Here is a 27,201-nt window from a genome sequence, read left to right on the forward strand (position 1 = left end):
GAGTGCCAGGGAGCTGCTGTCAGAATGGATGGTGGGACACTTGGGTCCCCAAAGTGAAACTCTTTACGTCTGTCCCCAAGCCCTAGCCAGAAAAAGGCCCTCAGATTAATCTAGAATGTCTTGGGTGCTGAGAAAGGTAGTTTGACCTACCACCCTCTGGAAGGTCCTGATCCTCTGTCCCTTTGACACAGGCGAAAGGCCTCTCTCTTCTGCTGTCCCGAAAGGAGCTCAACAGAAATTCTTTCTAAACTCCTTTTAGTCATCGGCCCTGTCTTTCAGCAAAACAATGTCATAGATCCCTAATATGTAAAACTGCTAGAAATGGGGGCTTCTGGGGGTGTAGCGGGGGTGGGCCAGAGCCCCTGTACTCTGCCTGGCACTGGAGTGCCCTCACAACTCTGTTTTGGAACCCTGTGTTCACCTCTCGGGACTTGCTTTGCCCTTCTGAAATATGGATGTTTCTCAGCCCTCACTCCCTTGAGCACGACTGTGTTTTTTGGAGTGAAGGAGGATATCCAGGGGAGGGAGAGAAGGGAGCCCCACAAGAGGCTCTAGTTCAGGATCCCCACACTCATTAGGACATTGCCCCCTCAGTGCACCCTGGCCCCGAGCTGAGCCTTTTGGGACAAGCCCAACTCCCTCTTCCTCGGTGCTCATCAGTTCTAGGACCCCAAAGCTGAGAGAGCCTCTCCCAGGCCTGAGGGAGCTCTGGGAATCCTACCCAGACTTTACCACCTGCTCGACATCCTCTGAGGGAGAGCAGGGAAGGCCAGAGGTTTTTCTGGGGTGGAAGCCAGGTGGTCTGGGATGCGCCCCCCCACCCCTCACGCCCAGGTAGAGAGCAGCTACAGCCTCTGGCTCCCTGATTCTGAGACAGCTACCCCCAAAAGGATCCCCTTCATGCACCATCTCACCCCAACTCAGACTCTAAAAATGGTTCTCTGGTTTTCAGTCTCGAAGCCTGCCCACAAATTAGTGTCTCTAACACAGCCTCCTGGGACGTGACTTTAGGGAGGCCTGGGGAAGGGGCAGAAGACCTCCACACACGAAGATAGTACTGGCAGAATCCCTTTTTAAAGAGAGTGAGTGGCAGGGACCCCTCACCAAGGCCCCCTGCCTCGATGGGACAGCTCTGCTTCTTGCTATGGTAGAGGAACCTGTTTCCACTCCACTGGGGCACACTCCTCTCCCCTCACACCAGGGCAGTAACTTATGCCTTCATCAACCTTCCTGGGCACTGTTCTGCCGGCAAAGACAGCGAATGAATGCAGAGGCTCCCCCGCCCCGCGGTCCCCATTTTCTTGCTCAGGTTTCACACCTCACTCCACCAGGCCTGGATCCCCACATTGAGCTTATGAGGGTGGGGAGCACCTGGGAAAGAGCAGGGAGGCCCAGGTTCACTCCTTGCCTTGTCCTTAGTTTCCTAAGGACTCTCCTCTGCTCCCCGCAGTCCTTCAATCCTTAAACTTGGAAGGGGAAGAGCTCTCCTGGGATGCTCATGTCCCAGGGCATCAAACGGTGTTTGCGGGGCAGACAGCCACCACGAAGAGCAGGACCGAGCAGGTGAGTACTCACAGGTAAGCCGTCAGGGGGTCCAGGTCCCCCGGCACCGCTGAGAGCCCGAGCTCGGAGCAGTCAGCTGACAGCATGATACCGTCCTCCTGGCAATGGCAGGGAGCCGGGCAGGCGGGACGCCCCGGGCCAGGCTGGGGGTCGCTGCCTGCGAGCGCTGAGGCACACAGCACCGCGCCAAGCCACAGCGTCAGGAGCCCCGGCGGGCTGTGCATCTCGGCGGCGGCGGCGGCGGGCTGCAGGGCACCTGGCGGGCGCTCGGGCGGGCGGGTGCACAGAGCAGTGAGCGCGCGGCTCACCTCCTGGTCCCGGGCGGGCCCGAGGGCTGCGCCGTCGGTGGGGACCGCCCCCGCTCTACTTGGCTGGGGCGCGGCGGCAGCGGCGGCGGCGGCGGGACTGTGCAGTCAGAGAGGGGCAGGCATTGTTGAGTGATCTTCGTTATTCAGTTTCACAGGCTGGGCTTGGCAAGGGAGGGAGACACGGGGGTGGGGGGGGGTGGGAGGAGGAGTCAGGGAAACTTTCTACGCTGTGGCTCCCTCCCGTCCCCTCCTTCCTTCTCAGCTGGCAGGAATTTCATCCAGGGGATTGGGGAGAGAGGAAGAAAGCAAAGCAACCCAAAGCTAGGGACGGTCAGCACATCAGGGACTTGTACTTGTTTGGAAAGGGTGCCCCAGAGCACCCAGGCCCAACAACTTGACTTTGGGAACAGCCACAGGCTCTCAAGGGACCAGAGAAGTCCTTGAGGAAAAGACTTCTGAGTTCCACAGACTACCAGATTTTTACTTTGAAGGGAAGAGAGACCCGAGAGAAAGAGATGTTCAAGGTCACAGGACTGATGGAGACAGCCTCAGAAGTAGCGCTCAGGTCATTCCTCCGCATCCTATCCTGACCAGGGGAAGGAGGAGGTCCTGGGCTGAATGGTTCGTTGCAGGTTGGCAGTAGGAATGAGGAGGGACCCCTCATTGGGAGCCACGCTCTGACACCGAAGAAACTGGCGTGGATTCCACAAAATGCACAGGACGTGGAAATGAACTCGTGTAGGCTGTCAGATCTGAGGTCTGGAAATCACCCTGGTCTCAGGATCCAGGACCGTTGAGGGGCTGCCCTCTGCACCGCTGGTTGCCAGAGCTTGCCAACGAGTCGGTGGATTGGCGCCACCTGGAGGCTCGGTGCTGCAGCTGCGGCTCAGCCACCTTAAGGGTCCAACTCCTTCCATAATCCATCCCAGGACCTTGGAGAGCAAGGACAGTGCTGCCTAAAACTCAAGACCCTGTTCTCTTCTCAGGCCGCGCTGGATTCGTAGCGCTTTCCTCGTGCGTCCTTTTGCTTTCTCTGGTCTCCAGACCTTTCTCTGAGCCAAGCCCCTGGGTAGAACTAGGCCAGGCTGAGACCCTTTCTGCCCTAACTTCCATGGTCCACACCGGAAACATGAGGACCTCGAAGGAGCCAAGATCCCTTCCACCCTTTACTTCTATGACGCAAACACTCTCATCAGCCCCTCTCCGTCCTTTGTGGACACTCTGGGTCTGGTGAGGAGGGAGATGCACAATCAGCTCAAGAAGCCCAAAGAACGGCTTCCAGGACTCCAGTGGAGGCCGTGATGGAAGTGGACAATGAGTCTTTAGGAAGGTCACGGGAAGACCCTCCATGGCCATACAAACCTGCAGGCAGAAGCCCCCTCTGCATTTCCCATCTCACGTATCCCTTGCCTTCACCTTGGCTCTACCCTACACACACACACACACACACACACACACACACACACACACACACACACACAATTCCCACCCATGATGCTTCAGGGCTCCTGTCAAGGCTGGGAAACCACACTTGGGCCCCATCCCACCCCTGGAGCAGCCCTCTGGAGTGGGCTTGGATAGCTCGGAGCTGAGTTTCCAGCCTGCCCATGGGAGGGTCATTCAGGAGCCAACTCCTTGGACGCCTGAGGGACACAGTCCTGAAGGAAACATTGATGTCCAGTCCTTCTGGGGGCACCAGAGCCCAATCTCACTTTGGGGAGGCTCCCAGCTAGCAGAAAGCCTCACTTTTTAACAAAATTACACCTATCTTACGTATGGGTAGCGTGGGCACGTATGCTGTGGCACGTGGCACAAGTGTGAAGATCAGAGAACCAATTGTGGGAACCTGTTCTCTCCTCCCACCATATGGGCTCCAGGGATTGAACCCTGGTGTCAGGTTTGGCCCCAAGCACTCTTAGCCAACGAGCCACCTCCAGGGCCCAGCCCTACTTTTTGTTAGTTTTTTGCTTTAGTTTCTTTTTTTTTTTTTTTCAGATTTATTTATTATGTATACAGCATGTATGACTGCAGGCCGGAAGAGGGCGCCAGATATCATTACAGATGGTTGTGAGCCACTATGTGGTTGCTGGGAATTGAACTCAGGACCTCTGGAAGAGCAGCCAGTGCTCTTAACCTCTGAGCCATCTCTCCAGCCCCCTGTTTTTGTTTCTTGAGTCAGGGTCTCCTGTAGCCCAGGCTGGCCTCGAGCTTGTTATGTAGCTGAGGATGACCTTGAGCTCTGGTCCCTCTTGTCTTCACATCCTGAGTGCTGTCACACGGTAGTCACAGGCTACCATGTATTTATGTGGCGCTAGGGATCAAATCCAGTATCTCATGCATAGCAGGCAAGAATTCTGCAAACTTCCATAAAGCTTTGTTCCCTTTCGTCACCAGGCCTGAGGACCCTCTCAGACCATCTGCCTGACCCCCTGGCACACTGCTAAGAACCAAGTTGGCCAAAGAACCAACCCTGGCGATTCCCTATGGACAGGGAGCTAAACCCAATTAAAGGAGTGCTGCTGTGGTTGGCTCAGGCATTCTTTGTGTCCTCCCAAATCTCTCCCCCTGTGGCAATCAGTGCCAATCATCAGGTCCCCTTGGAGGCAGGCAGGAACTTGTGAGACCACTGGCAATTGCATCCCGTGGTATACAACCCAGTCCTAAAGTGTCTGGACAGATAGCCTCACCCGCATACCTTTTCTTTTTTCTTTTCTTTCTTTCTTTCTTTCTTTCTTTCTTTCTTTCTTTCTTTCTTTCTTTCTTTCTTTCTTTCTTTCTTTCTTTCTGCAGGGTCTCCTAGTCTTTCCCTTCTCCATATCCCTCCCCTTCTCTCCTATATAAAAGAGAGGAAGAAAGTGAAGGAATCAGAAAACTTGGCAGGTCCGACCAGAGCCACCTCTGGTCCCTTACTTAAAGGTCACGATGTGGCCCTAGCACCTCTACCCTGGCAAGGAGCCTGCAGTGACTGAATAGAGGCCCCGAGGACTGGCAGACAGACAAGAGGGTGAGGTGGCACAGGATGAGGAATGAAAAACCAGAGTTCCTACACATTTGGGGTGGCAAACAAGGAGTGAACAGGACCCAGATCTGGGGCTTAGCAGCCCGGGATACTGTGGGTAGAAAGGCTGGAGTCTGAACACACTGGGAAAGCAGCAGATTGGAGAAGAGAGGACACCAGGAGAGAACCAAACCATGCCAGCTGTGGGTCAACTGGCCCATCTAGACCCAGGCCCCGGCTCTCATCCTTGTCCCAGGTTGAAGGATGGAGAAACAGAACATAACCATGAGTTTGACCATGTGTCTTTATTTCCTGACTCTGCCCCTTTACAGCATGAAGCCCAGTGGAGGCTGCTCTCCCAGGGAAGCCAGGCCTGGGTGGATTTGTTGGGACATGACATCCAGCAGGGCACAGACCACTCCCCAACTCAGGGCGGCCCATCCAGCAGTGCACTGTTCAGACAGTTGTAGAGGTAAATATACTGCTCCTGCGGGTAGACGTGGACAAGCTATGTCACCTGCTTGCCCAAACCTGACAGAGAAAGGTTCCCACGGCTCTCCTGACCCCTAGTCCAGCTAGAGAGGGCATGGTGGTCCACAGAGCCACCTGGTGGAGACCTGAATGGGGTTACCTAACTGTCATCTGTAGCTGGGACAGACCCTTCCCGTCTTTGACCCCTTCCATGGTGAGCCCCTCCCTGTCCGCTTCTCACCAGTGTTGGGGTCATGAGGTCACAGGCCTGCGACTGTTTCAGGGCCACATTGAAGACGTCCACGGTGCACTCAGTCCCTGCTTGCTGGAGCAGCTGCTCCAGAGCCAAGAAGGTGCCCAGCTGATTTGTGCCCTTGCTGTAATTGACCTAGAGTTAGATGTGGGACCTCTGGGAATGGGGCAGCGTCTGGGGACTCGTGGATACCAAATTTAGTTCTAAGGACTGGGAAAGAATGCTAGGTACTTAGTTAACCAGCCGGGTTAGAACCCTACCCAATCCCTGGGGATGGAGCAGAGAAGACAGGGGCCTTGAGAGACTACCCTTTAACCAAGTTGACAGCACCTGGAGTGGCTGAGCAGGGTCCCTGGCTTCTTGCTCTTGCCCCGAGAGCAGCATTGGCCCACAGCATCCAGGAAGGGCAGCAGGGTGGTAGCTGGGAGCTCGCACCCAGACTCCCAGCATGGAAACTGCAAGTGTTGAACCTGCCTCTCCGTTCCACTCTCCCCCTGGAGCAAGGGCAAGATCAACGTTGGTGCTGGGGGCGGGGAGTGGCCGGGGGAAGCCAGGATGGGAATCTCAGTATCACTGCCCTCTGCCCCACGCCCAGTGGTCTCAACACCTACGTGTATGACCCTGAAGAGGGTACAAGGCCATCCAGCTGCATTGCCCTCAGCCACTCTGTGCACCGTCACCGTGTCTGTGACAACAGGCTGCATCTCCATTGGACAGAAGTCTTGTGGCTGGGACCAAAACAGGCCTCTCAATCAGCTTCCAAAATCTCTGCCCACGCCCTGACCACACGGCACCACCACATACTCCTCCTTCCTCTGTGCCACTCCTGAGCCACACATCCTGCCCCTCCACGCCCCTCACCTTCTCTTTGCTATCAGGCAGGCTCAGGGAGACCAGCACGTGGACGCTATGCTCCCACACCAGTTCCCAGAGCTCCTTTGGTCCGGCAGAGCCAGTCAGCACCACGTGGTCACGACCAGACGGCCCACCCTGCAGAACACAGCTTACTGGTTCCCGGGGATGAAGGTGCCTCACTGTATTAGTCCCACTGTATTAGGAGCCCCTAGGACCCAGCCCCAGCCCAGAAAGCACTAATAGAGAGCAAGAGACAGGACTACAAGATGAGCATCATCTCACAGGGAAGAGCCAGGTCTCCAGCATGTTGTCAGCAGGGCTCTCCTCCACCAGGGAGAACTGCGTCTGAGAATGATCACCTGCTGAAGGATGGTGAGGTTGTGAGGCTGCAAGGGCTCTCCGGGTACGCATTTGCTCCGCCCCACCCAACACTGTATGAGTGAGACTCACCGGGGGCAATGCTGTTCTGATTATAGCCAGGAGGGGGCATCAGAGAGCCAGTCTCGTACTTGATGGCCTGCTTCAGGAGCTGGGAAAGAGATGGCCAGGGTGAAGGTGGGCAGGGAGAACGGTGCCCGTTATCACTCACTCCTTGGCCCAATGTGTACCTTGTACTCCTTCAAGAAACCAGCATTGGCATTGGCTGCCCTCTTGGCAAAAGCCTGTGCAAAATTCATCACAGAGATGGGGCCGGAGCTGGAGGAGGGAGAAGGTACTTGGTTGGCCAGACCCTGATTCCAGTTTTCTCTGCTGGATCAGCGCACCAGAGCCCGGACCCTGGTGGGAATGCACAGGACACCAGTGCCCACCTGCCAAGACTCGAAGGTAGCTGACTTACTCTGAGGTGTCAGAGGGCCCTTCCAGAATCTTCTTCAGCAGGCAACTGTGCAGGAAGATGTACTGACTCTGCAGGGACAGGGCACTGGCCTGTTAACTGGCCTTAGTCCAGGAGGGAAATGATCCTGGCCCCAACCCACCAGGCAGGGATGTGGCCAGTGGGACTAGAGAGCCTTTGGGGGACTTTCTCCAAGTTGCCCACAGTGTCAAGGGCAAAAGTCCCTTCTCTCCTTTTACAGAAAGGAAAGTGCCAATCCAGGTAAGATGGTAGTCTAGTGGGCTGGAAAGATAGCTAAGAGGTTAAGAGCATTGGCTGCTCTTCCAGAGGTCCTGAGTTTAATTCCCAGCAACCACATGGTGAGTCACAACCATCTATAATGAGATCTGGCGCCCTCTTCTGGCATGTAGGCATACATGCAGACAGAACACTGTATACATAATAAATAAATAAATCTTAAAAAAAAAAAAAAAAAAGATGGTAGTCTAGGAGTGCCCCTCACCCCAGGCTCTTCTGCATGCCCCAGGAACTTCATTTCCCTCTCCTGTGAGGCCATCTACCCTCTTCCACTCCTTTGGATCTAAGCTGCCCAGCCAGCCCAGTGTGCGGGACCCTCACCGGCGTCTGGATCATGAGGGGCCGGTGCAGTCGAAGCATGTACACGGTGTTGAACACATCAACAACCGGCTCTTCTTCCAGTTGTCTGAGTAGCCGCAAGAGAGCCACGAAAGTGCCTGTCCGGCCCACGCCCGCACTGTAGGAAGAGCCCCTGAAGAGCTAAGTAAGGAAGGAAAGGGCTCCTCGAAATCCGGAGCCCTTCCCCGACTCAAGGCCAGCAGGGCCCTCCACCTCACCCCTCCTGTCCTCACCTGCAATGCACCAGGGTGGGTCCCTTGCCCTGGGTGACCTGCACCTGCTCCTGTACCAGCTCCACAAACGTGAGCAGGGAGCTGGGAGCCTCTGGGACACTGTGGTCTGGCCAAGTGGTGAACTGCAGCTGCCTCACCCGCCGTTGTATTTGCTGGACATCCTGAGGATGGTGGGGAGAGCGGGGGAGGGCTGTGCGGATTTTCTTTTTGTTTGTTTGTTTGTTCGTTTGTTTTTTCAAAATAGGTTTTCTCTGTGTAGCTTTGAAGCCTGTCCTGGAACTCACTCTGTAGACCAGGCTGGCCTCAAACTCACAGAGATCCGCCTGCCTCTGCCTCCCAAGTGCTGGGATTAAAGGCATGCACCGCCGCCACCGCTGCCGCCGCCGCCGCCACCACCACCACCACCACCACCACCGCCCGGCTGATTTTCTTAACCTCTTCCTGACCCCAGAAACCTTCCTCACCAATTCTTTAAGGGTAGAGGTTAGCTCCTTCCTCAAATTGAGGGCCATAGCTACACAGCCCTTGTCCTTGTCCCAGCGTGGACCTTTGATCCCACTCTAGTTCCCCGGTTTCTCTCTGCTTCCCAAAGATGACCAGGCAGGGGGCCATTCTAGTGTCTGGCTGTCCTGCTCTAAGAGGTCACATGTGCTGACCATAAGGGGGTTGGAGTGAACCGGGACCTCTGAGCTGAGCACAGGGTAGAAGGACCTGCTCGCTCTTTACATCAGAGTGACCTTGGCTCAGTCTTTAGCCTGCACTGTGTTCTTCCTACTCCTTCCCCGCATGCTACCCTGGCCAGTAGCCAAGGCCTTGTGATCCTCCTCGGGAAACAGGCCGTGTGGACCGGGAGAGGGGAGTCTCAGCTTGAATGCCTTTCCCGCCAGCCCTGGCCCCTGGGCACACACGTGCTGCAGCTGGAATTCCCTCCTGGTCCACTCATCCTCAGGCTCCTCTGCCAGGAGGTGGATGGTGACGTGACCATGGGTGACAGGGGTGGAGCTGGCTGGCCAGTAGTGCTCACACAGCACCTAGGGCGAGAGGTTCGAGAGAAGAGGCGTGGTTTGGGGTCAAGCCGTGCCAATGCTGCCCCCTACGGTACCCAGTCTCAGCCATCCCCCACCCACTGTTTTGGTTCCTTCCAGTCTAATGAAATTCTGTGTTTTGCTTCCATCCAGTTCTGAGACCACCTCTTCCAGAAACTTCCCTCCTCTGGCTGCTGCGCTCCGGGACCTCTATAGCCTTCTTAGGACTCAGGGTTGGCTTTGGCTCCCTTGGGACACTAGGTGGCCCTGGCTTAGGAGCAGCCTGTCTTTCTTCACTGCCTCGACAGGAGGACACACTCAGCCACCTTTGTCTGTTCTAGGCCAGCGTTGTACATGCACAGCACAGAGGAGGTGGCCCTGGGCTCACAGAGGAGAGCCTTTTCTGCCCTGAACTACCTAGAGTAAGTGACCAGGGGGAACTGAATCAATCCAGGAACTTACGAGCCTGGTCCTTCCCCCATACTTCCCCGTCCTGAGTGATCCTGAGGGTCCCCACCAACTCTCAGGCCCCATTCTTGCTTGCCTGCCCCAAGATGGGGGGTAGGAGGGACTCCTGCAAGGAGGGTATATGCCACCTGGTGGTCATTCTGAGAAGCCGCAGGACACTCACCCGCCCGTTCTCCATGCCCACAGTCAGCATGATGATGACGTGAACTTGCTGCTCCCATACCAGCCGCCAGAAGTCCTCTACTGTCTTCTTGAGAGGCCCCTGAGTGGCGATGAACTCCTGCGGGTGACTGTAGCCCTAAGGTGTGAGGTGCGAGGCAGGGGCATGTTACCAGACATGATACCATCAAACATTCAGCTGTGGATATGATCGTGTACGACCTACAGGAACTGTGATCCCGGAGGGTGATTGGAAGGACGCTGCCACCACCCATGCCCCCTTTGGAAGGGGTAAGAAAAACATACATGGAAATACAAAATCCTGACATTCTAAAAGCCGTCTACCCAGCTGCCCTCCTCACTAAGCCTGGAGTGACTTGGTTATCTAGAGACAGAGGTTTATGATGCAGCCCAGGCTGTCCTCAAACTTCCAGTTCTCTTGCCTCAGTCTCCCCTGTGCCAGAATCACAGGTGTGTGCCACCATGCCTAGATCCAGAGCTAAATTGTGTGTGTACTGTACATGTAAATGTACATATCGAGTGTATATGTGCTCAGGTCTTCCGTCGCTGCCGTTGTTCGGCAGTTGGAATCAAAGCCTCCAGTGTAATGATCAAGGTTATCCAGTTCAAACCCACCTCCCACCACTTGACACTCCACTCTACAGCCCACTGGACACACACACACACACACACACACACACACAGCACCTGTACATGCCTGCCTCACTGCTTTCTAGATGTTTCTATCCAGAATGTCCTTCTCTCCTTTGATCTCTTATCAAAATTCCATCCATATTTCAAGAGATCAAATGTCTCCGCCTCTGAAGTCTTTCTTGACTACTCAAGAGTACCAAATTCTCCCTCCTCTCACGGACCTGAGTGCCGTGGTTGTTCCTTTCACAACACCTGTCTCTCTGTGTTCTCTCTCTCTCTCTCTCTCTCTCTCTCTCTCTCTCTCTCTCTCTCCCCTCTCTCTCTCTCTCTCTCTCTCTCTCTCCCCTCTCTCTCTCTCTCTCTCTCTCTCTCTCTCTCTCTCTCTCTCTCTCTCTCTCTCTCTCTCTCTCACACACACACACACACACACACACACACACACACACACACACACACAATGGGCTCCTTTGCAGGTGAGTGTATGGTTAAGTCGCTCTGCCTCTTGGGGGCCCAGGATAGAGCCTGGCACACAGTAGACCTCTCCAGACACTTGCCAGATTAGCCTAAAGAAGTGTGGACTGGAGACACCCCTACACAGCTAGCGTAAGACAACATCTTGCAAAACCCCATTAAGAACGTCCCCAGGCCCACAGGTGGCCCCTACCGGGATGAAGTTGGCATTGATGTAGTCAGAATGAGGCTCTCCTGCCAGCTGGCTCAGTCTGACCCTGGAGTGGTCATCTGCAGAGAGCAGATGACATACATTTGGAAGCAGCACCTGGAGCCCCTCCTTAGGGCCAGGCTCTCACCTGCTCCCCATACCTCCCTCCTGCTCCCAGCTTCTGCTCACAGGGTAGCACGTGTGGGTACCGGTTCTTGGTGGTATTGTCAGGATGCTCAGCCTCTAGTCTGGGCTGCTCCCTGCCTACCTCCTTCAGCTCCTATGGAGGCAAGGCAGGTCTCCTAGTTGCTGAGGCAGACCCATCTCACCCCACAGCAGGCAGGGTAAGGGTGGTGAGAATAAGCTTGGGAGGCAGGTCCAGTCCAGCCTAGACGCCCTGGTCCTCCCTCCTTGGAGCATTGGAAGTCACAGGACTTACCTCAAATTCCTGAAAGAAAGCCTGGTGTGCATGCGCACTCTTGGCCTCATAGCTCTGCCGGAAGCTATGGATGGGGATGGGCCGATGGGTCCGCCTGGCAGAGAGGAAAGGAATAGACCCCAGCTTTGGGTGTGCGGAGTCCTGCCCTGCCCGGGACAGGTGCAGAACTAGCTGTACAATGTGGCCACAGGGAAGGCAGGCATCGAACATGCGGACCCTGGGCTGCCCCACCCTCCCTGCGTAGAACAGAAAACTTCTCCAGGACCAGCAGGCCCACAGGCCCATGTGTGATAAAATGAAAGAGAGAGCATCGAGGGAGACAGACCAGAGGCCGGAAGGACATGTATATGTATGCCGGAGGACACAGATGATTGCTTGCTGTTGGTTTATTTTGGAGTTTGTTTGGTATTGGGGATCCAAACTAGAGCCTGCACATGGTAGGCAAGTGCTCTACCTCCGAACTACAGCCCAGCCTACATGGGGGTCAATTCAACAGGAAGTCAATAGGAGGAAAAGAGATCTGGCCTGACTCAATCCACATAGTTTCTCCAGGTTTCCCTTCACCTTTTTTTTTTTTTTTTTTTTTTTTTTTTTTTTTTTGTTTGTTTTTTCGAGACAGGGTTTCTCTGTGTAGCTTTGCGCCTTTCCTGGAACTCGCTTTGGAGACCAGGCTGGCCTCGAACTCACAGAGATTCGCCTGCCTCTGCCTCCCGAGTGCTGGGATTAAAGGCGTGCGCCACCACGCCCGGCTCCCTTCACCTTTTATAGTGTGTTTTTAATTACTATCACTTTGCCTTTTATAACGTATTTTTCAACAAAATGGTTTTTTTTAAGGTCCACATGGTTTGTCAGAGAGCCAGACAGCCGGGACTGGAGGAGGGGCGTGTGTGATACCACCTTGGCTGGGTCATGGTACCTGGATTATAATTAAACATTACTCTGGATGTCATGAAGACATTTGCAGGTGAGATCAACATTGAACCTGACTGACTGACTCTAATTTTTCTTTAGATCATATTAATCTTTTCCCTTTTTTTTTTTTTTTTTTTTTTGGCATGTATGACTAGGTGGTCACACGGAGCTAAGATCAGGTATCATCTCAGCCACTCTTCCCTCCATTCACTGAGTCAGTGTCTCTCAAATGAACCTAGAGTTCACCATTTTGGCTGTTCTAGCCAGCCAAATTGCTCCTCGGATCTCATCACCTCCTTCTGATCACTCCAATCACAGGTGGGCCGCCATACCCGCCCGATCTCCAGTTCCCACGCTGGGAAGTGCTTTGGCTCTTTGACAGCTCACGCAGGTGATGCTCCAAGGTGAGCGGGCCTTGTCCGAGCAGTTAAACGCCTCAATGCAAGCAAGACTGACCTGTCCCCACTAGGGGGAATCCTGCCAGCAGATGCCTTCAAACCCTCCTCTGGGTCTCTGGCCTGCTACCTCATCAGCTTCCCACTCCTTGGTCCTACCTCTCTGAAAGCCTTGACTTCTACAGTGAGTCTGAATAGGAGGAAAGGAGAAGAGCTGAAAGAGAGAAGCAGCAGTTGAAAAGCCTGAGAAGAGATGGGAGACTGGCCAACAGAGACTAGAGCCCCTTGTCTGGAGCAAGCCCGGGAAGCTTTGCAGAGCCGCTAGCGCACAGTGCTGTAGGGTCACGGGCTGCTGCTGCTGCAGTATCATTGGGAAGACGCGTGTTTCAATGCACTCACCGAAGGCTGTAAGGTATCAACTCATGGGAAAAACCATCTTTCTCCGGCCTGCGACAGTGGAAAGGCAAATGGGAGGCAGTGGAGGGTTATGGGTTACGGCCAGTCGCACTGGGCTCCCAGCCTCACCTGCCTCCTCCTCCTCCTCCTCCTCCACCTCCTCCTCCTCCTCCTCCTCACCTTGGTCCTTTCAGACGCCACCAACACAGCAAGCACAGCACTGCACACACAATGGAGATGCAGCCCACCATGACCCCCATCATCATCGTCAGGGGCACTGCCACCAGAGAGATGCTAGCCTGGGGCTCTGTGGAAGGGAAGGGAAGACAGGACATGGCAACCTCCCAATGGACCCTGCGGGCCATGCCAGGACTTGGTCTTTCTAGCCAGTGGTTCTCAACCTGTGGGTCATAACCCACGTATCAGATACTTACAGTCCATAACAGTAGCAAAATTACAGTTATGAAGTAGCAACAAAATAATTTTATGGTTGGGGGTCACCGCAACATGAGGAACTGTATTAAAGGGCCACAGCATTAGGAAGGCTGAGAACCACTGCTCTAGACAGAATCCAGTGATCTCTCTCCATTCTCCCAGAAGTCCCAGATACCAAACAGAGCCTAGAAATGTCTGTCTAGGGTTGGAGGTTGGTGAGGACAGACAGACAGACAGTTTTCCTTCTAATGCCTAGCCAGACTCCACAGACTCTCCCTGACACCCTCAGGAGGCATGGGGCTGAAGGCCAGGCCTCCTGTGCCTTCCAGAACTGTGCCACCTGCCGCAATGACCAGCAGGAGCCACATGGGGCTCTTGGGCACCCCCAGGGTAGCTACGTCAACTTAAGATCTGTGCAGTGTGAGCACACATGAGAGGTCAAAGGCTCAGGGGGAAAAAAATATGGACGAGATCTCAGCAGTTTCTATTTGCTTGGTTCTTGCTTTGCTTTGTTTTGTAGACAGAATCTCAAGTATCCCAGGATGACGTCCAACCAAATATCTGAGGACGGCCTTGAACTTCTGATTCTGCTGCCTCCACCGTCCAAGTGCTAGGATTACTGATGTGGTCCACGGGACCCCTTCTACGGCGTGCTAGGGATCCAGCCGAGGGCTCAGTGCACCTAGGCAAGCATCCCACCCCAGTCTCTCAATCATTTTTTAGTTGATCTTTTGAAACATTAATTTTAAGTATTCTAGCTTGAATAAAACAGTTACTAGAAGGAAATGTTACTCCTTTCTATTGTTTTTTGTTATTGTTGCCTGTTTGTTGAGACAGAGTCTCAACTATAAAGCCCTGGCTGGCCTGGAACTAGGCAGATCAAGGTAAGCTCAGAGATTAGCCTGCTTCTGCCTCCCAGGCAGGTGAGCTGGGCGTGGGATTAAAGGCATATGCTACCACACCCAGCCACCTCTTTCTTTTTAGCTTCCAATGCACCTGCCAGGAAATTCTAAGTTAGATATACTGTTTGGTTACATCGGCGTCTCCCTTGAGGTTCCTTCTGCACAGAGCTGTTCTTGAACACGGGGCCCTGAGGGTAGCCCGTTGCAGAAAGTGGCGGGGGGAGGTGCCAAGGGCTGTGCACACTAGCAACCTGTGCCTCGACCTCTTCCACACTTACTCCTAGCCTCCACCCCAGTGCTGAAGTCGAGTGCACCTCACGGAGGCTCTGGTCCCCAACACTGCCAGGCAGCACTTGAGCCCCAGGGAGCCTAACCTTAGTGCCTCCCGCCTCTGCCTGCAGTAGAGGGGTACCAGCACTTCTCCCATCTCCAGGGTCTAGCCAGAACCTCGGCAGGTGCCGGGCCTACCTGAGAAGGCCGAGAAGGTGATGATGGTCTCAGGAAGGTTAAGTCTACTGAAGGCTGCGACGCTGAACCTGGGACAAAGAAGCAGAGCTTTATGCTGAGAAGGAGCAGACAAGAATAAACCCTTGCTCAGAAACAGCAATGGCCACCTCAGCTAGCTAGCTTCCATTGTGCAGCCTGCTCCCCGTCGCCCTACGCAGACCACCTCAGGCCTGCCTGAGAGCAAGAAGTAGCTCTAGATATAGGGACCTGGAGAGCCTTGGATGTTCCCTGAAAGTCTGGAAAGAATTCACCCCCCAGTTCTTTTTAACAAAATAACTATGCAATAGGTGAGGGTCTCCTTTTTTGCACTGGTGCCAGGAAAACTGATCGGGATAACTGCGGACCCTTGGGGACCAGCACTTGCATTCTGTTTGTGAGTCTGTCCCTATCTATTGTTGAAAGGACGTGGGCCCAAAGTGGAGTTTGGAGTAACCCCCGCTCCCCTCAGCCTTAGCCCTCACCTATACTGGAAACCCGGCTTGAGGTGCCCATTGCATATCTCCTGGACGTGGCCACAGTCTTCTATACCCACAGGCACTGTCCAGGATCTTGGTACATTCCAAGGCCCTGGGTAGAAGGGGTTGGGAAACAGGACAGCCAGGTAGGAGTCGTGTCCTCCATAGTAGTGGTCATACCACGTGTGGTTGATGGTCTCCCGGGAAGGTCGGGCCACTGAAGAGGAATGGGGAAGAGGCAGAGCAAGGTGAGCAGTAGGTCAGGTGGTTATCTTATTTCTCTAATACGTACCCCCACTCACAATCCAATACCACTCTTATCCCAGGTAACAGCCCAGGCCCTTTCCCATTACGGACTGGCCCGAGTGCTGGCTTTTCATCCAGTCTCTTTACCTAGACCAACACAGCCAGGCCCTCCCCAACCCTTCCAAGCCCAGAACTCACATGACATGTTGACGGTGGCAATTATGCCATACCACTGGATCTGCCCATCATCTTTGCCAAACATGCCATGTGTGACTATCACACCCAACCCTGTCCCCAGCTCCAGCTGGGGGGCCTTGGCTAGCTCAGGGGGATGCCAAACTAGAGACAGAGAAGGAGAAACAAAGGCCTTGACCCAGCATCTTCCAGCCTTCCAGGGCATGCCTTCCTCTACCCAGCACCTTTCATGGCACCTGGTAACAAATGGCTAATGAACAATTAAATAAGACCTGGAAAGGGTTCTTGGGTTAGGGTACCAGGGCACCATGCCCCAAAACACAAGATAGGGAGGGGTCAGAGGAAGGGGCCGGTCTGTGGGCAAGGAGAGCCCTAGGCAGCCAGGCTCCACAGAGGGACAGCCCCAGTGATAGAGGGAGTCTATGTGAACATAAAATGTGGGAAGTTCCTACCCTCAGCGGAAGTAGTGCACACCAGGGTCACTGCCCGGCCCCACAGGCTATTCCTGCCCAGCACAGTGAGGCTGAGGCGGTAGGACGTGGTGGGCATCAAATTGGGCAACAGGAGAGCATCCTCCGAGGTGTTGACCTGGAAGACAAAGTGAGCACTCCCTCCCCCCACCAGCTGCTCTACCACCACCAGACACACGTCCACATCTCCAGCAGGCATCGTCCAGTTCAGGACGAGGTGGGTGGCCTCAGGCTGGCACAGCACATCTTCCACGGGGCCAGGCTCTGAGGGAACAAAAAGCTCACAGTGTGTAGGTATCAGTGTTCTCTAAGAGGATACCATTGGTCCAGGGGCTCTCAAAACCAGAGGGCACAAAGGGCTGGCATTTATGCCCACAGAAGAGACACCAGCCTCATGGAGAAACAACTTGTCTTTGGGGAATCATTGCCTATCTGGAGAGGGAATAGGAGGAATAAACTGGGGCAGGGGTAGACTAGATATCTGCCTGGGAGGAGCAGGTGACTCAGAGCAGGAAGGCAAGCTTCTCAGGCATATTACTCTTCCCTTAAGACACAAAACCTACCCACAGACAGCACCACAGGGTGAGTGGAGGCCTGGAGTGGCCCTGCCTGACACTTCACAGACATCAAGATGGTATGTCCGGGTATGAGGTCCCTCAGCACGAGGCGGTCTTGGCCTGGTGACAGGGGTTGCTCCCACGAGAGGTGTCCAGCATCTGAGAGTTGGGCATGGCATGTCCCCTTCCCCAAGGGGCCACTGGGCCAGGCCAGGTTGACCACAGCACTGCCCGCCTGCATCGACACAAGCAGCTCACTGGGTGTGAGCGGGCCTGTGGAGAGAGGGCAGCATGTCAGCCAGGCCCCTGGCCCCAGGCCTGAGAACACCTCGCACAGTGCTGGGGTTGGCTGGCCTCGGTCAAGGCCTTTGGTGTGGAGTTGAGACACGGAACTCAAGTAGAGCTAACATGTCCAGAGGTCCCCTCCCCCAGGGCCTTTTCATACCCTACTCACACGTCCAAGCAGAAACGTTGGCCGCCGCGGTGGAAAGAGGCCCAGCCCAAGAGACGACCTCCACTTTGTACTTAGTGCCAGGAGTCAAACCCGAAAAGCTTGTGCTGCCTGTCTTGGGTCCCATGATGCTGGTGGCTGTCCGGGCACCCTCCTGGTATAGGGACACTTGGTAGCTGTGCCGGCCTCCAGGAGCATGAACCCAGAATGCTTGGAGCTGGGTGGGAGCTTGACTGGTCACATTTACCAATGTGGGGGCTAAGGGAGCTGCAGGAAGAACAAGTGGGGGGCACAGATAGAGATAAAATATTCTAAAGGTCTCCCCTGGAAAGGTGGTCCCCACTTCCTCCGTTCTCTGTCATAAAGCCCAAGAGTTCCGTTAGTTTCGCGCAGCAGGTGGGCTGGCTGGACTCTAAAACAGACCTACCACTTATCTTAGGCAACGGGGACAAACTCAACATTTATCACTCACTCTGGCCCTGCCACCTCCCTCTGGGAGTCACCGCTAAAGTCAGCAGCCCAGGAAATGATGGGTGGTCCCTCCCAGACCCCACAGCCAGGGAGCTTGAAAACCCATGTGTGGACAGGTGGATATCTGAGGCCTAGTCACGGCCTCATCCACCTTCAAAGCCTGGGGTCTGGAGTCATATGATCTTGGCCTAGTCACACAGTAACACCCCTCCTTACAGATAGGAAAACTGAGGCTCAGGGAGAGCAAAGGCCTGTTCTCAGATTCAAGCAACCGCTAGAAGCCAGGTGCCCTGGCTTCCAGGCCAGACTTCTACCTAGCTCCCTCCAGAGGGGAGGACTGTCTGAGGTCCCAAGTCCTTATTTGAAATAGGACAGTGGTAGTGCCCCAGGGGAAGAGAAAGCTAAAAGGGAAGGCACAGGCAGGCATGGAGAGTCCCTGGGGGAGAGGGTGGTGCTGGGAACAGGAGGTCTCCGCTATTCATTAGCTCCCAAGAGCTCTGTAGGCTGAACAAGCCCAAGAGAAATCAGATCATTGTGAAAGGGGGCTTCCAATGCCAGCTCTACAGGCCCTGGGATCTTCTCGAGGGTGCTTCCCATTATACTCTGCACCTCCAGGACTCCCCTGCTGTGTAGGGTTGGGGTTGGCTACGGCAGGGGGCTTCTATTCTGTTCATACTGCCTGGACAAAAAATCCCAACTTTCCTTACAAGGCTAAGGAGACTAGGGAAATTTGCCTTCTCTCTGTGTGCCTCCGCTCCCCCGCCTATGAATCGAGGTCACACTCCCCTAAACTTGTCACAGGGAGCACATGAGAGAACATGGGTAGGATAACACACAGGTGCCCAGTGAGTGCTAGAACTACTGTTATTAATGGTTCACAGCCCAGGCAGAGCTAGAGGTGGGCTTCTGGAGAACGGTGTGGCACTGTGCGGGGACAAACATAAGTGTCCCCATGAAGTGTCTGTGAGGAGTTTGCTGGTGCCTCAGAAGCAGGAGACAGACCCCCACAGACAGCCTGCCTTCCTACTCACAGCATCAGAGTCCCTGGGAGCCCAAAAGGCTGGGAGAGGAGATTGTGGGGGTCACTCACGGGTCCAGCCTGTGGCGTTGACACTGCTGCTGTCTTCGGACCCCCACAAGGTAGCCAGCTGTACCCGGAACTCAGAGCCGGCAGCCAGCTGGGCCCAGGAGAAGTTCTGGGCCTCCCGGGATAGGGTCTTCTCATTTTCCAGTACCAGGGGCCTCAGCCTGTAAAGCCGCAGCTGAAAGCCATCCCGGCCACCTGGTGGGTGACTCCAGGAAGCCCTCAGTACTGCAGACCGGGTGGAGAAGCTCAGGCTCAGGTTGGTGGGAGGAGCAGGGCCTTTGAAGACAGGAAGAGACAGATTCAGGATAATGTGAATTCTCCTTCCGCAAACAAGCTCCAAAGATCTCATGTGAAGTTCCAACTTCCGGGAGGCTCTAAGCTCACCGTTTGGCCCTCCCAGGAAAACCTCTTGCCGAGATGCGGCCTGACACTTGCCCCTTGCCTCGTACCTGCCTCCTGCCTTGAGGTGTGTTGGCTCCCTAAGCACATGTCTGGTTCACTTCACTTGCTTCCGCTACGGCCAGCTCAGTGACTGCTCTCTCGCCCTTCAAGGCCATTCACTAACAGGGCTGGCATGGTGTCGGTCAAAACATCTCTGGACTGTGGACCTTTAAGCAAGCTTAGCCAAGGTCCTCCACCCATCCTGCCTAGCTCCTCTGGGAACCCTGCCTGACTCCCTAAGCAGGTGTCCCTGCTATGAGTCTGGAAAGATCAAGTCAAGCCACATAGACTTCCTGATATTCAGACATGTTAATCTATAAGAAAACAGTTCCATGGGATTCAAATTAGTACATCATGCATATTCCTACTAATAAATGTTTATGTATTATAATAGGATGTATAAAATTATATACATCATCAGTATATGAACCATGATTGTTAGTCTTCCTTTCTGAACTTGTTCATAATCTTTAGCCTTAGCACCTAACCCCATACTTAACAATGAGAGGCATTAAATATTTGTAAGAAGGCTGGATAAAAGGATAGAGGGTTTGCATGGATAGATGGCCGGGCACATGGATAGCTAGGTATGACTAGCCAACCACGTGACAGGAGGTGGAAGGTGCTTGATTCAGGAAAGGCCTCTATCTTCATTCCCACCACAGAGTAGAGCAGAGAGTAGCGGGTACTAGACCACACGTGCTGGGCAGCCTCCCGAGGGCAGGGCAGGAACTCACGGGTACAGCTGTGGGTCTTCTGCACGCTGGAGCTGAGGGTCCCAGCCCAGGCCCACGCAGACACGGTGTAGCAGGAGCCGGGTACCAGAGACTTCAGGGTCAGGCTGGAATTGTCAGGGCCCAAGCCAACAAGGTTGCCAGGCGCCCTCTGGCTGCCATCCTGATGCCAGGCGAACTTGTAGCCTTCCTGCCGCCCTGGTGCTGGAGCCCAACCAATAGTCAGGTTAAATGGGCTGCTCCTGTTAATGACCTCCAGTGACTGGGGTGGCAGGGGACCTGAAGAGGGGGCAGTTTGGCAAGGGGTCATGTCACAGGCCCGTGATACCCTCTGCCCCCCTCTGCTGAACCTCGCCTTTACTCTAACTTCCCTCCCCAAGACAAGATCCTCCAGTCCCGGGCCCAAAGGACTCAGAAGCTGGCACTCACTGGTGTAGCCTGTGATGCTCTGAGTGATGTCTCCCACAGATGAGGCAATGTCCACCCGGTAGTGGGCTCCGGGTACCAAGCCACAGAAAGTGACATGAGTGGCACCGGAGGGCACAGAGATGTTTCTTAGGAGGCCTGGGGCACCATCAGCATAGAGTAGTGCCCGCCTCCCAGGCTGCTTGGTAGCTTCCAGTCCATCTAGCCACAGTCTGGCACCAGGACTCTCCCTGGGCAGTGAAGCAGACTCTGGAGAAGAAGCAGGCCCCAAGAAAGTGAGGACCCTGGTCCCTCTGGCTGCAGACTGCCTGTGCAGCCTTTCCAGCCTGAGCTCTCCTCCAACTAGACTCACCAGCCAGCCAGGTGCTAGCCTCCACCCGGGCATCATAAGGTCCAGCTAGAACCTTCAGCCCCAGGGTGTAGTGTCCAGGAGGCAGGGGTCCTGGGAATACAGCATTGCACTCTTCGGGGCCCAAAGCAGTAGTATTCTCCACTGGCCCACTTAACTTCAGTACATAGCCGTCCCGGGCTCCCGGCCCTGCCTTCCAGCTTGCCCAGAGCTCGTTAGACAAGGGAGTCAGCATCAGGTCAGATGGGTAGGAGGGATCTAAGGAGACAGGGGTAAATACAGTGGGTAAGCAAACTCACTCTGTGCACTCACCACTGTCCACACGTACCCGACAGCCTCTCAATTGAATATTAACAGCTTCATTTCCCATACTCCAGATGAATGCCAAGACCTGGCCGCTATCAACCGGCCATGGGCAACAGTAACGGAGACAATAACGCTTCAAGTGCTCACATGCGCGCCTGCCAGCATGCTCGGGAGGATTTCTACACATGATCCCCCCCACACACACTAACCCTCGCTAAAACACAGAGAAGGTAAACAACTTGCCCAGAGACACACAGCCAACAGACAGAAGAAACTGTTAACCACCACACAACTGTTTCTCAGAGTGAAAATACGGTATCTCGGTGGCAAAGACGGGCCTCAAGCCTAGGTTCAGAGTCACCACACTTATATACAGTTATGACCTTGGACTTGGGCTCTCTCTGTTCCTCTGTGCCTATAGAAACATGGGATGGCAAGACCTATATGAGGCTCTTTGGGGGATTCAGTGAAACCATACCCAGAAAGTGGCAGGCTCGGAGCCTGCCTGGAGAGGGTTCAATAGATCATAGCCATCATTACCCCTACCATCTCCTCAGGCAGTTGCTATCACAAATCAGTTAGATCTGTTGTGTCCCACAGGCACTCACAGGTCCACTGGGTGGCATTGGGCCCCACAACCCAGTGGGGCCCAGCAGCAACACAAAACTTCAGCTCATAAGGTGTGCCTGGAGACAGGTGGAGGAAGGTGTGGTTGGAGACCCCTCGTCTGACCACTGCAGTCAGGTTGGTGACCCCCAGGAGGTCCGTGAGCATCAGGTGGAACCAGGCGGCCCCTTCGGAGCTGTTCCAGAAGGCTTGCAAACTACTGGTATCCAAGGCACGTAGTACTAGGTGATCTGGAGGCACGGGCTCTGCAGGAAGTATGGACAGAGCAGAGCCAGGCTTGAGGAAGGACTCTGGAGCAAGGTACTGGCATCAGCTGCATCACGGGAGATCCCAGAAACCTAGGCACACTGGGACACACTGCCTCCAAAGCTCCAGACTCAACATTGCTCTCACCTCCCCCAGTCAAGCTGCTACCTGGGGCCCTGGCCGGCTACCCACTTTACCTGTCCATTGGTGGATGCTAGTCTTCGCCTGGAGACTGCCAGCCCAGGTGGTAACCTCCAAGACATACTGACTACCTGGGAAGAGGTTGCCAAAACTGTAAGACAGGATGCCAGGGGACACTGAGACGTTGCATGCCAGAGTCCAGGATTCCAGGTGGTAGAGGAGAAGTTGGTAGCTGTCTTGATCCCCAGGGGCATCGCTCCATGAGGCTTCCAGGCTGGCCGGGCTTCCAGAGCTATGCAGTTGTAGTCCACCGACAATTGACGGGGCTGTGCCAAATGTCAAAAGAAGTACCAAGGTCTGTACAAAGGGCTCACCATCCTGGGAGTTCTCCCCTTTGGTTTCCCTGTGCCACCCTCCTCCCCCGCCAGCCCTCTAGAGCAGTCGCCTCCTGCCCCAACCCCTAGTAAGGCCATACTCCCTCAGCCTGCAGACCTCATACCAGTTCGGGCAGTGAGGGTAACCGTGACATTCTGCCAACAGGGTCTTAGGACAGTTAATTCCAGCTGGTAGCGACTCCCCGGCACCAGGCCATGGAACACAAAGCTGGTCTCATTTGTGTGAACCTGGAGCTGCTGCCCTTCTGGAGAGCCCAAGGGGTTCAGAGCCCTGAGACTGAGAGCATAGTCAGATCCACCTGGCTCTGCTGACACCCAGCTCAGAAACAGGCTGGCAGGCTGTCCTTGGCTGCTGATGTTCACGCTTAGGGGTGGACCTGGGAGATAAGAGTGTGTGCACTCCATCACCCAGCACCCCTTCTCCCCTGAAAAAGGAAGGCAAGACCAGGGGCCAAGAGGAGGCAGAGTCTAGAAGAGAAATTAGCCCTATGACCCGCCCACTGCCCACCTCCAGAGTCCTCTCCCTCTCTCTAAAGATACCTACCTCCACCCTCCCTGTCTGGGCTCCCTTCCAGGGATGGGCATGCATCTTCCTGTAGGAGGGAGAGGAGTAGGGAAGCAGATGTGAAGAGGTTCCAGGTAGGGGAAGCAGATGTGGAAAGGCCTCTGGAGCCCAGACCTTTGGGAAAGCCCATGGAGTAAGGATCCAGACCAGAGAGAGGATTCCCTGTGTGTCTGACTCCCATCCACGCCCCCCTCCACCCACCCCTGCCACACATGACTGAAGAGACATTTCCTGAAAGCATGCCACTGTGCGGCTGGCAGGCAGTAGCCAGCAGCCTGGAAGGCAGGAGCAATCTGTTCTCCTGGCCTCTGTGCCGGCCTGGGTGGGAAGGGAGCATTTTTCTTCTTCCGTAATGCAGACCAGCTGTAGAGCCCCACAGAGAAGTGGGAAGCCTAGACGTGCCCCAGAGAACAGGCCCACCGACCCCACTCTACCCCATGCCCACCCCACCCCATGCCCACCTTACCTCTGCCAAAAGGCCCCGGAACCAGAGGAGGGCAGCAAACAGAATCAGGGGCCTCATCCTGACGATGTCTACAGAGTTAAAATTGGGAGGCAGAAGGCGGAGCTAGACCGACTCACTCTCCCCTCGCCCTGGTGGCTAGCAGGCGGCAGGCGGGCAAAGGTGGGAAGGGTGGGGTTTCAGGTAGGTGCCAGGTGGCAGAACCTGACCCTAACCCATCCCAGTCTGGGCAAAGCTGAGAGGTGGGAGAGAAGTGGCATCTGGCCCTAAGGGGACGGCAGCTCTCAGGTGGTCCACAAGCCTGCCTCCTTCCTCTGCCTCCTTCTCCCCACCTCCGCTAGATGCCAACAGTCAGTCAGCTCTCCTGGAAGGAAATTGTCCTGTGCTTTGGGGGAAGATGAACGGATTGGTGGCCTTGCCAGTGAGCAGGGCCTGACTCCCCCACACTCAGCCCCTGTCCGTTTGTCCCTTCCCCTGTGCCTTTTAGTGTTTCCTGGGTTGAAGTGGTGAGGCAGGCATGGTGGGGGGGGGATCCTGAGCACATGGGGTGGGTGGCCAGCTGTGTGTTCTAGTACTCAGAGGCACGGAAGCACATCACGTGGATCTAGAGCTCACCCGGGCCCTGGAGCCCAGCTTTGCTCATCCCTCACTGCCCAGATGAGGAAGCTGACATCCAGAGAGTCCAACCTGAGGCCCCATGTGTGTGAGGAAAGAAGCTGGACTTGAACCCGGGACTTCTGACTCCACTGAGCAGAGAAGGCAAAAGGCCTACCCATTCCCAGTTCAAGTCCTCTCTGCTTGGAAGCTTCTGGGAGTGACTGACATTCCTGGGGTTTTTGGTCCCTCTCCCTATTTCTTCTATTTAGATCAGCAGTTACCACCACCCCCGCTGCCCCACCCCACCCCACTCCCCACCCCCGCTGGCTCCCCTACCCTCTGTTGGCCCTCACAGGCACTGCAGAGACCCAGCTGAGGCTTGGCCTACAAGAACTCAGTCAGACTCTGCTGCTGTAGCGACCCAGAGCCAACTGCTCACCTGGAGCAGCTCACCCAGGAGCTCCTGTGCCAACTCAGCCTCTGAGCCCTGGGAAGGAAGCCCAGAACTCAGCAAGCTCGGGAAGGGGTGGGGGTGGGGGTGGGGGTGGAGGAGGGGGGAAGGCTGTGCAGAAAAAACTGACAGGTACAGACTCTGAACACCCAAGCAGACTCCTCCTAGCCTGCTTCAGCAAGGAGCCCAGGCAGGCCTGCATCGGAAACCACCAGCTCTACCTACCCTCTAGCCCCAGCACCAGGGGTGGCTGCCCACCCCACCCCCACCGCGGCTCTGTCCAGCCCCAAACCTCAGAGCCGCCTCCTGGCCTGGATGGGGTCCTGGAAACTTTAGCACTGCAGACTCATCAAATTTTCCAGGCTGTGTGCGTGTATGTGTGTGTGTGTGTGTGTGTGTGTGTGTGTGTGTGTGTGTGTGTGTGTGTGTATGTGCGCACATGGCACTTGTGAAAGAGGCAGGGAAGGGGGCTAGCAACTAGGGAAACCCCGGGGAGGATGTCACAGGCCTCAGTCTGGCCGAGAGGAAACATCCTAACCCGGTCCTCGGCCACCCCATCTCACCTGGGGGCACTTCACTCTGTTTCTTCTAGCAGAGTCCCTGTGAGCAGCCCAGATGGGCGGAGGTGAGACGATAGCATCTTAATTCAGAATCTGAGCCAAGGAGACACAGCAGTGAGTGTGGGTGGATAAAGGGTTGGGGTCCCAAGGTCCCCACAAAAGAGAGGCCTGTGGAGACCGAACATGCTTCATAGCTAGTCCTGTGGACCCAGCCTCGAGGATCTTGGCTGTAGAAAGCCCTCTTACCAGCCTCACCCTGTTAGAGCAGCCTTGGAGATAGGAGACGGGTAAAAAAGCAGCCCCCACCCCGACCCCCATGCCCAGGCCAAGATTCTCTAGTCAGCAAAAATGTACTCCTCCCAGCAGCCACCCCCACAGACAAACCCACATCCTCTGCCTAGAAAGCCCCTGGGGTCCTCCCAAGGTCTTGAAGCTTACCTTCTCAGCGTGGGGTGAGCTGGCCAGCAGGCAGAGCAAGGCACAGGACTAGTCCTGGCATCCCAGCTTCCAAGTGTGAACTAGCCTGGTCCCTCCCGGCAGCTGTGTGAGACTGCTCTTTCCGGCTCCTCCTCTGCTCTCCCACAGCCTGAAGCCAGGCCCTGGGCATCCCCCACACTAAAGGAAGATAATTACCAGGCAGAAGAGAACAAGTCGCCCCCTCTTCCTCCCACAAACTGGGGAAGGTCACCAGGAAAGGGGGAAGGTCCAGCTTCTACTGAGCAGGAAGAGAGAACTCGGTGGGCAGCGAGGGGCTGGAGGGGGCAGCCAGTAATGTGCTGTGTGTGGGGACCGACAGTGTGTGTAAGCTCCCATCAGGGACAGCACAGTGGGCAGGACATAGAGGGCCCTGGGGGGAGGGGCCACTGTGGGACAGGTGTCCATCCCTCCGGCCCTGAACTTGGGAGAAGGAAGGGACTCTCCTTCGGCTTGAAATCATCCTGCACTGAGTCTGGCAGCAGGCATAGATAGAGCTGGGCTATTTCCTGGCACTCCAGGAAGGCCACATGGTTCCCCTGTGCGGAGCTGGCATGGACCATTGGTCCTCTCCACCAGTGGTGAGGGGTGTGGGAAAGTCCTGACACCTGCAGGCATTAAAAAGATAGCAGAGGGACAACTGGGTCAGGGAGGGGCACCTGGGAGAGCTGTCACAGAGGCACAGCCTGGGACGGGCTGGGGTGCCTCCCCAGCCTTCACGGCCTGGCTTAACTGCACCTCTCTATCTCACTCACCCTGTGTCCTTGGGTGTCTTCCGGACTCCTCCTTGGTGAGTGGTGAGCTCTGTCTCCCCCACACTCCCAAGGACAAGCCCGGACTTGCAGGGATGAGAAAGAATAGCTGCCTCGGTATTTGAGGGGGATGGAAGCACTCAGGGGAACAGCCACCTAGCATCCTGGGGCTTCTCCAGAGACAGGGAAGGACGGCTCAGGAGGGGAGTGTGAGAGGCAGAGTGTGCCAGGGCTTCTCCGACCTTTCCATACCCACCCAGAGCAGCCTGCCATGACACAGGGTGACAGCCTTTGCCCAGAGCTGCAGGGGACAAGGACTTCTGGGAATTGCAGGAGCACCAGGGGCAGTTGTGGCTCATGGCCCCTGGGATGGAAGGGATGAGAGAGAGAGCAGTGTTAAGGACAGGGAGGGAGGGAGGAAGAGAGGGAGGGAGAGAGGGAGGGAAGAAGGGAGGAAGGGAGGGGGAGAGAGAGGGAGGGAGGGAGGGAGAGGGAGAGGGAGAGAGAGAGAGAGAGAGACAGAGACAGAGACAGAGACAGACAGAGACAGAGACAGAGACAGAGACAGAGACAGAGACAGAGAGATCTGGCTGACAATAGGACCACAGGTGAGACTCAGGTGGGATAAGATCTTGCC

General features: G+C 55.3%; 2 protein-coding genes across 4 annotated transcripts in view; both read right to left on the reverse strand.

Annotated features, from left to right (window-relative positions):
* Positions 1–1,993, reverse strand: part of Lgr6 (leucine rich repeat containing G protein-coupled receptor 6) — a 122,420-nt gene extending 120,427 nt beyond the window's left edge. For 2 of the 3 annotated variants that reach the window (XM_052737030.1, XM_052737031.1), the window contains exon 1: positions 1,576–1,993. In XM_052737030.1, the coding sequence (XP_052592990.1) occupies positions 1,576–1,787 (212 nt within the window). In that variant the 5' untranslated portion in view covers positions 1,788–1,993. The remainder of the gene's footprint in view (positions 1–1,575) is intronic. The other variant, XM_052737029.1, reaches the window with a different exon arrangement.
* Positions 1,927–26,405, reverse strand: LOC128109550 (receptor-type tyrosine-protein phosphatase V-like). Its single transcript, XM_052736699.1, is given in 37 exon segments — positions 1,927–1,968; positions 2,994–3,098; positions 5,297–5,356; positions 5,582–5,717; positions 5,924–6,087; positions 6,205–6,321; positions 6,455–6,583; positions 6,731–6,807; positions 6,899–6,977; positions 7,057–7,144; positions 7,287–7,354; positions 7,902–8,037; positions 8,153–8,313; positions 9,061–9,183; positions 9,809–9,943; positions 11,123–11,199; positions 11,309–11,399; positions 11,559–11,652; positions 13,265–13,312; positions 13,442–13,568; positions 15,067–15,134; positions 15,567–15,777; positions 16,005–16,145; positions 16,454–16,735; positions 17,035–17,301; positions 17,483–17,746; positions 19,041–19,313; positions 20,216–20,491; positions 20,642–20,887; positions 20,991–21,245; positions 21,902–22,165; positions 22,364–22,633; positions 22,807–23,079; positions 23,247–23,295; positions 23,734–23,801; positions 25,342–25,431; positions 25,777–26,405. Coding segments are annotated over 35 exon segments (5,253 nt in total). The 5' UTR covers positions 23,791–23,801; positions 25,342–25,431; positions 25,777–26,405.
* Between the last annotated feature and the right edge of the window lie 796 nt (positions 26,406–27,201).

The sequence above is a fragment of the Peromyscus californicus genome, unplaced genomic scaffold (assembly GCF_007827085.1).
Source record: "Peromyscus californicus insignis strain IS unplaced genomic scaffold, ASM782708v3 Scaffold_14__1_contigs__length_90479793_seg_2, whole genome shotgun sequence".
Classification (NCBI taxonomy): domain Eukaryota; kingdom Metazoa; phylum Chordata; class Mammalia; order Rodentia; family Cricetidae; genus Peromyscus; species Peromyscus californicus.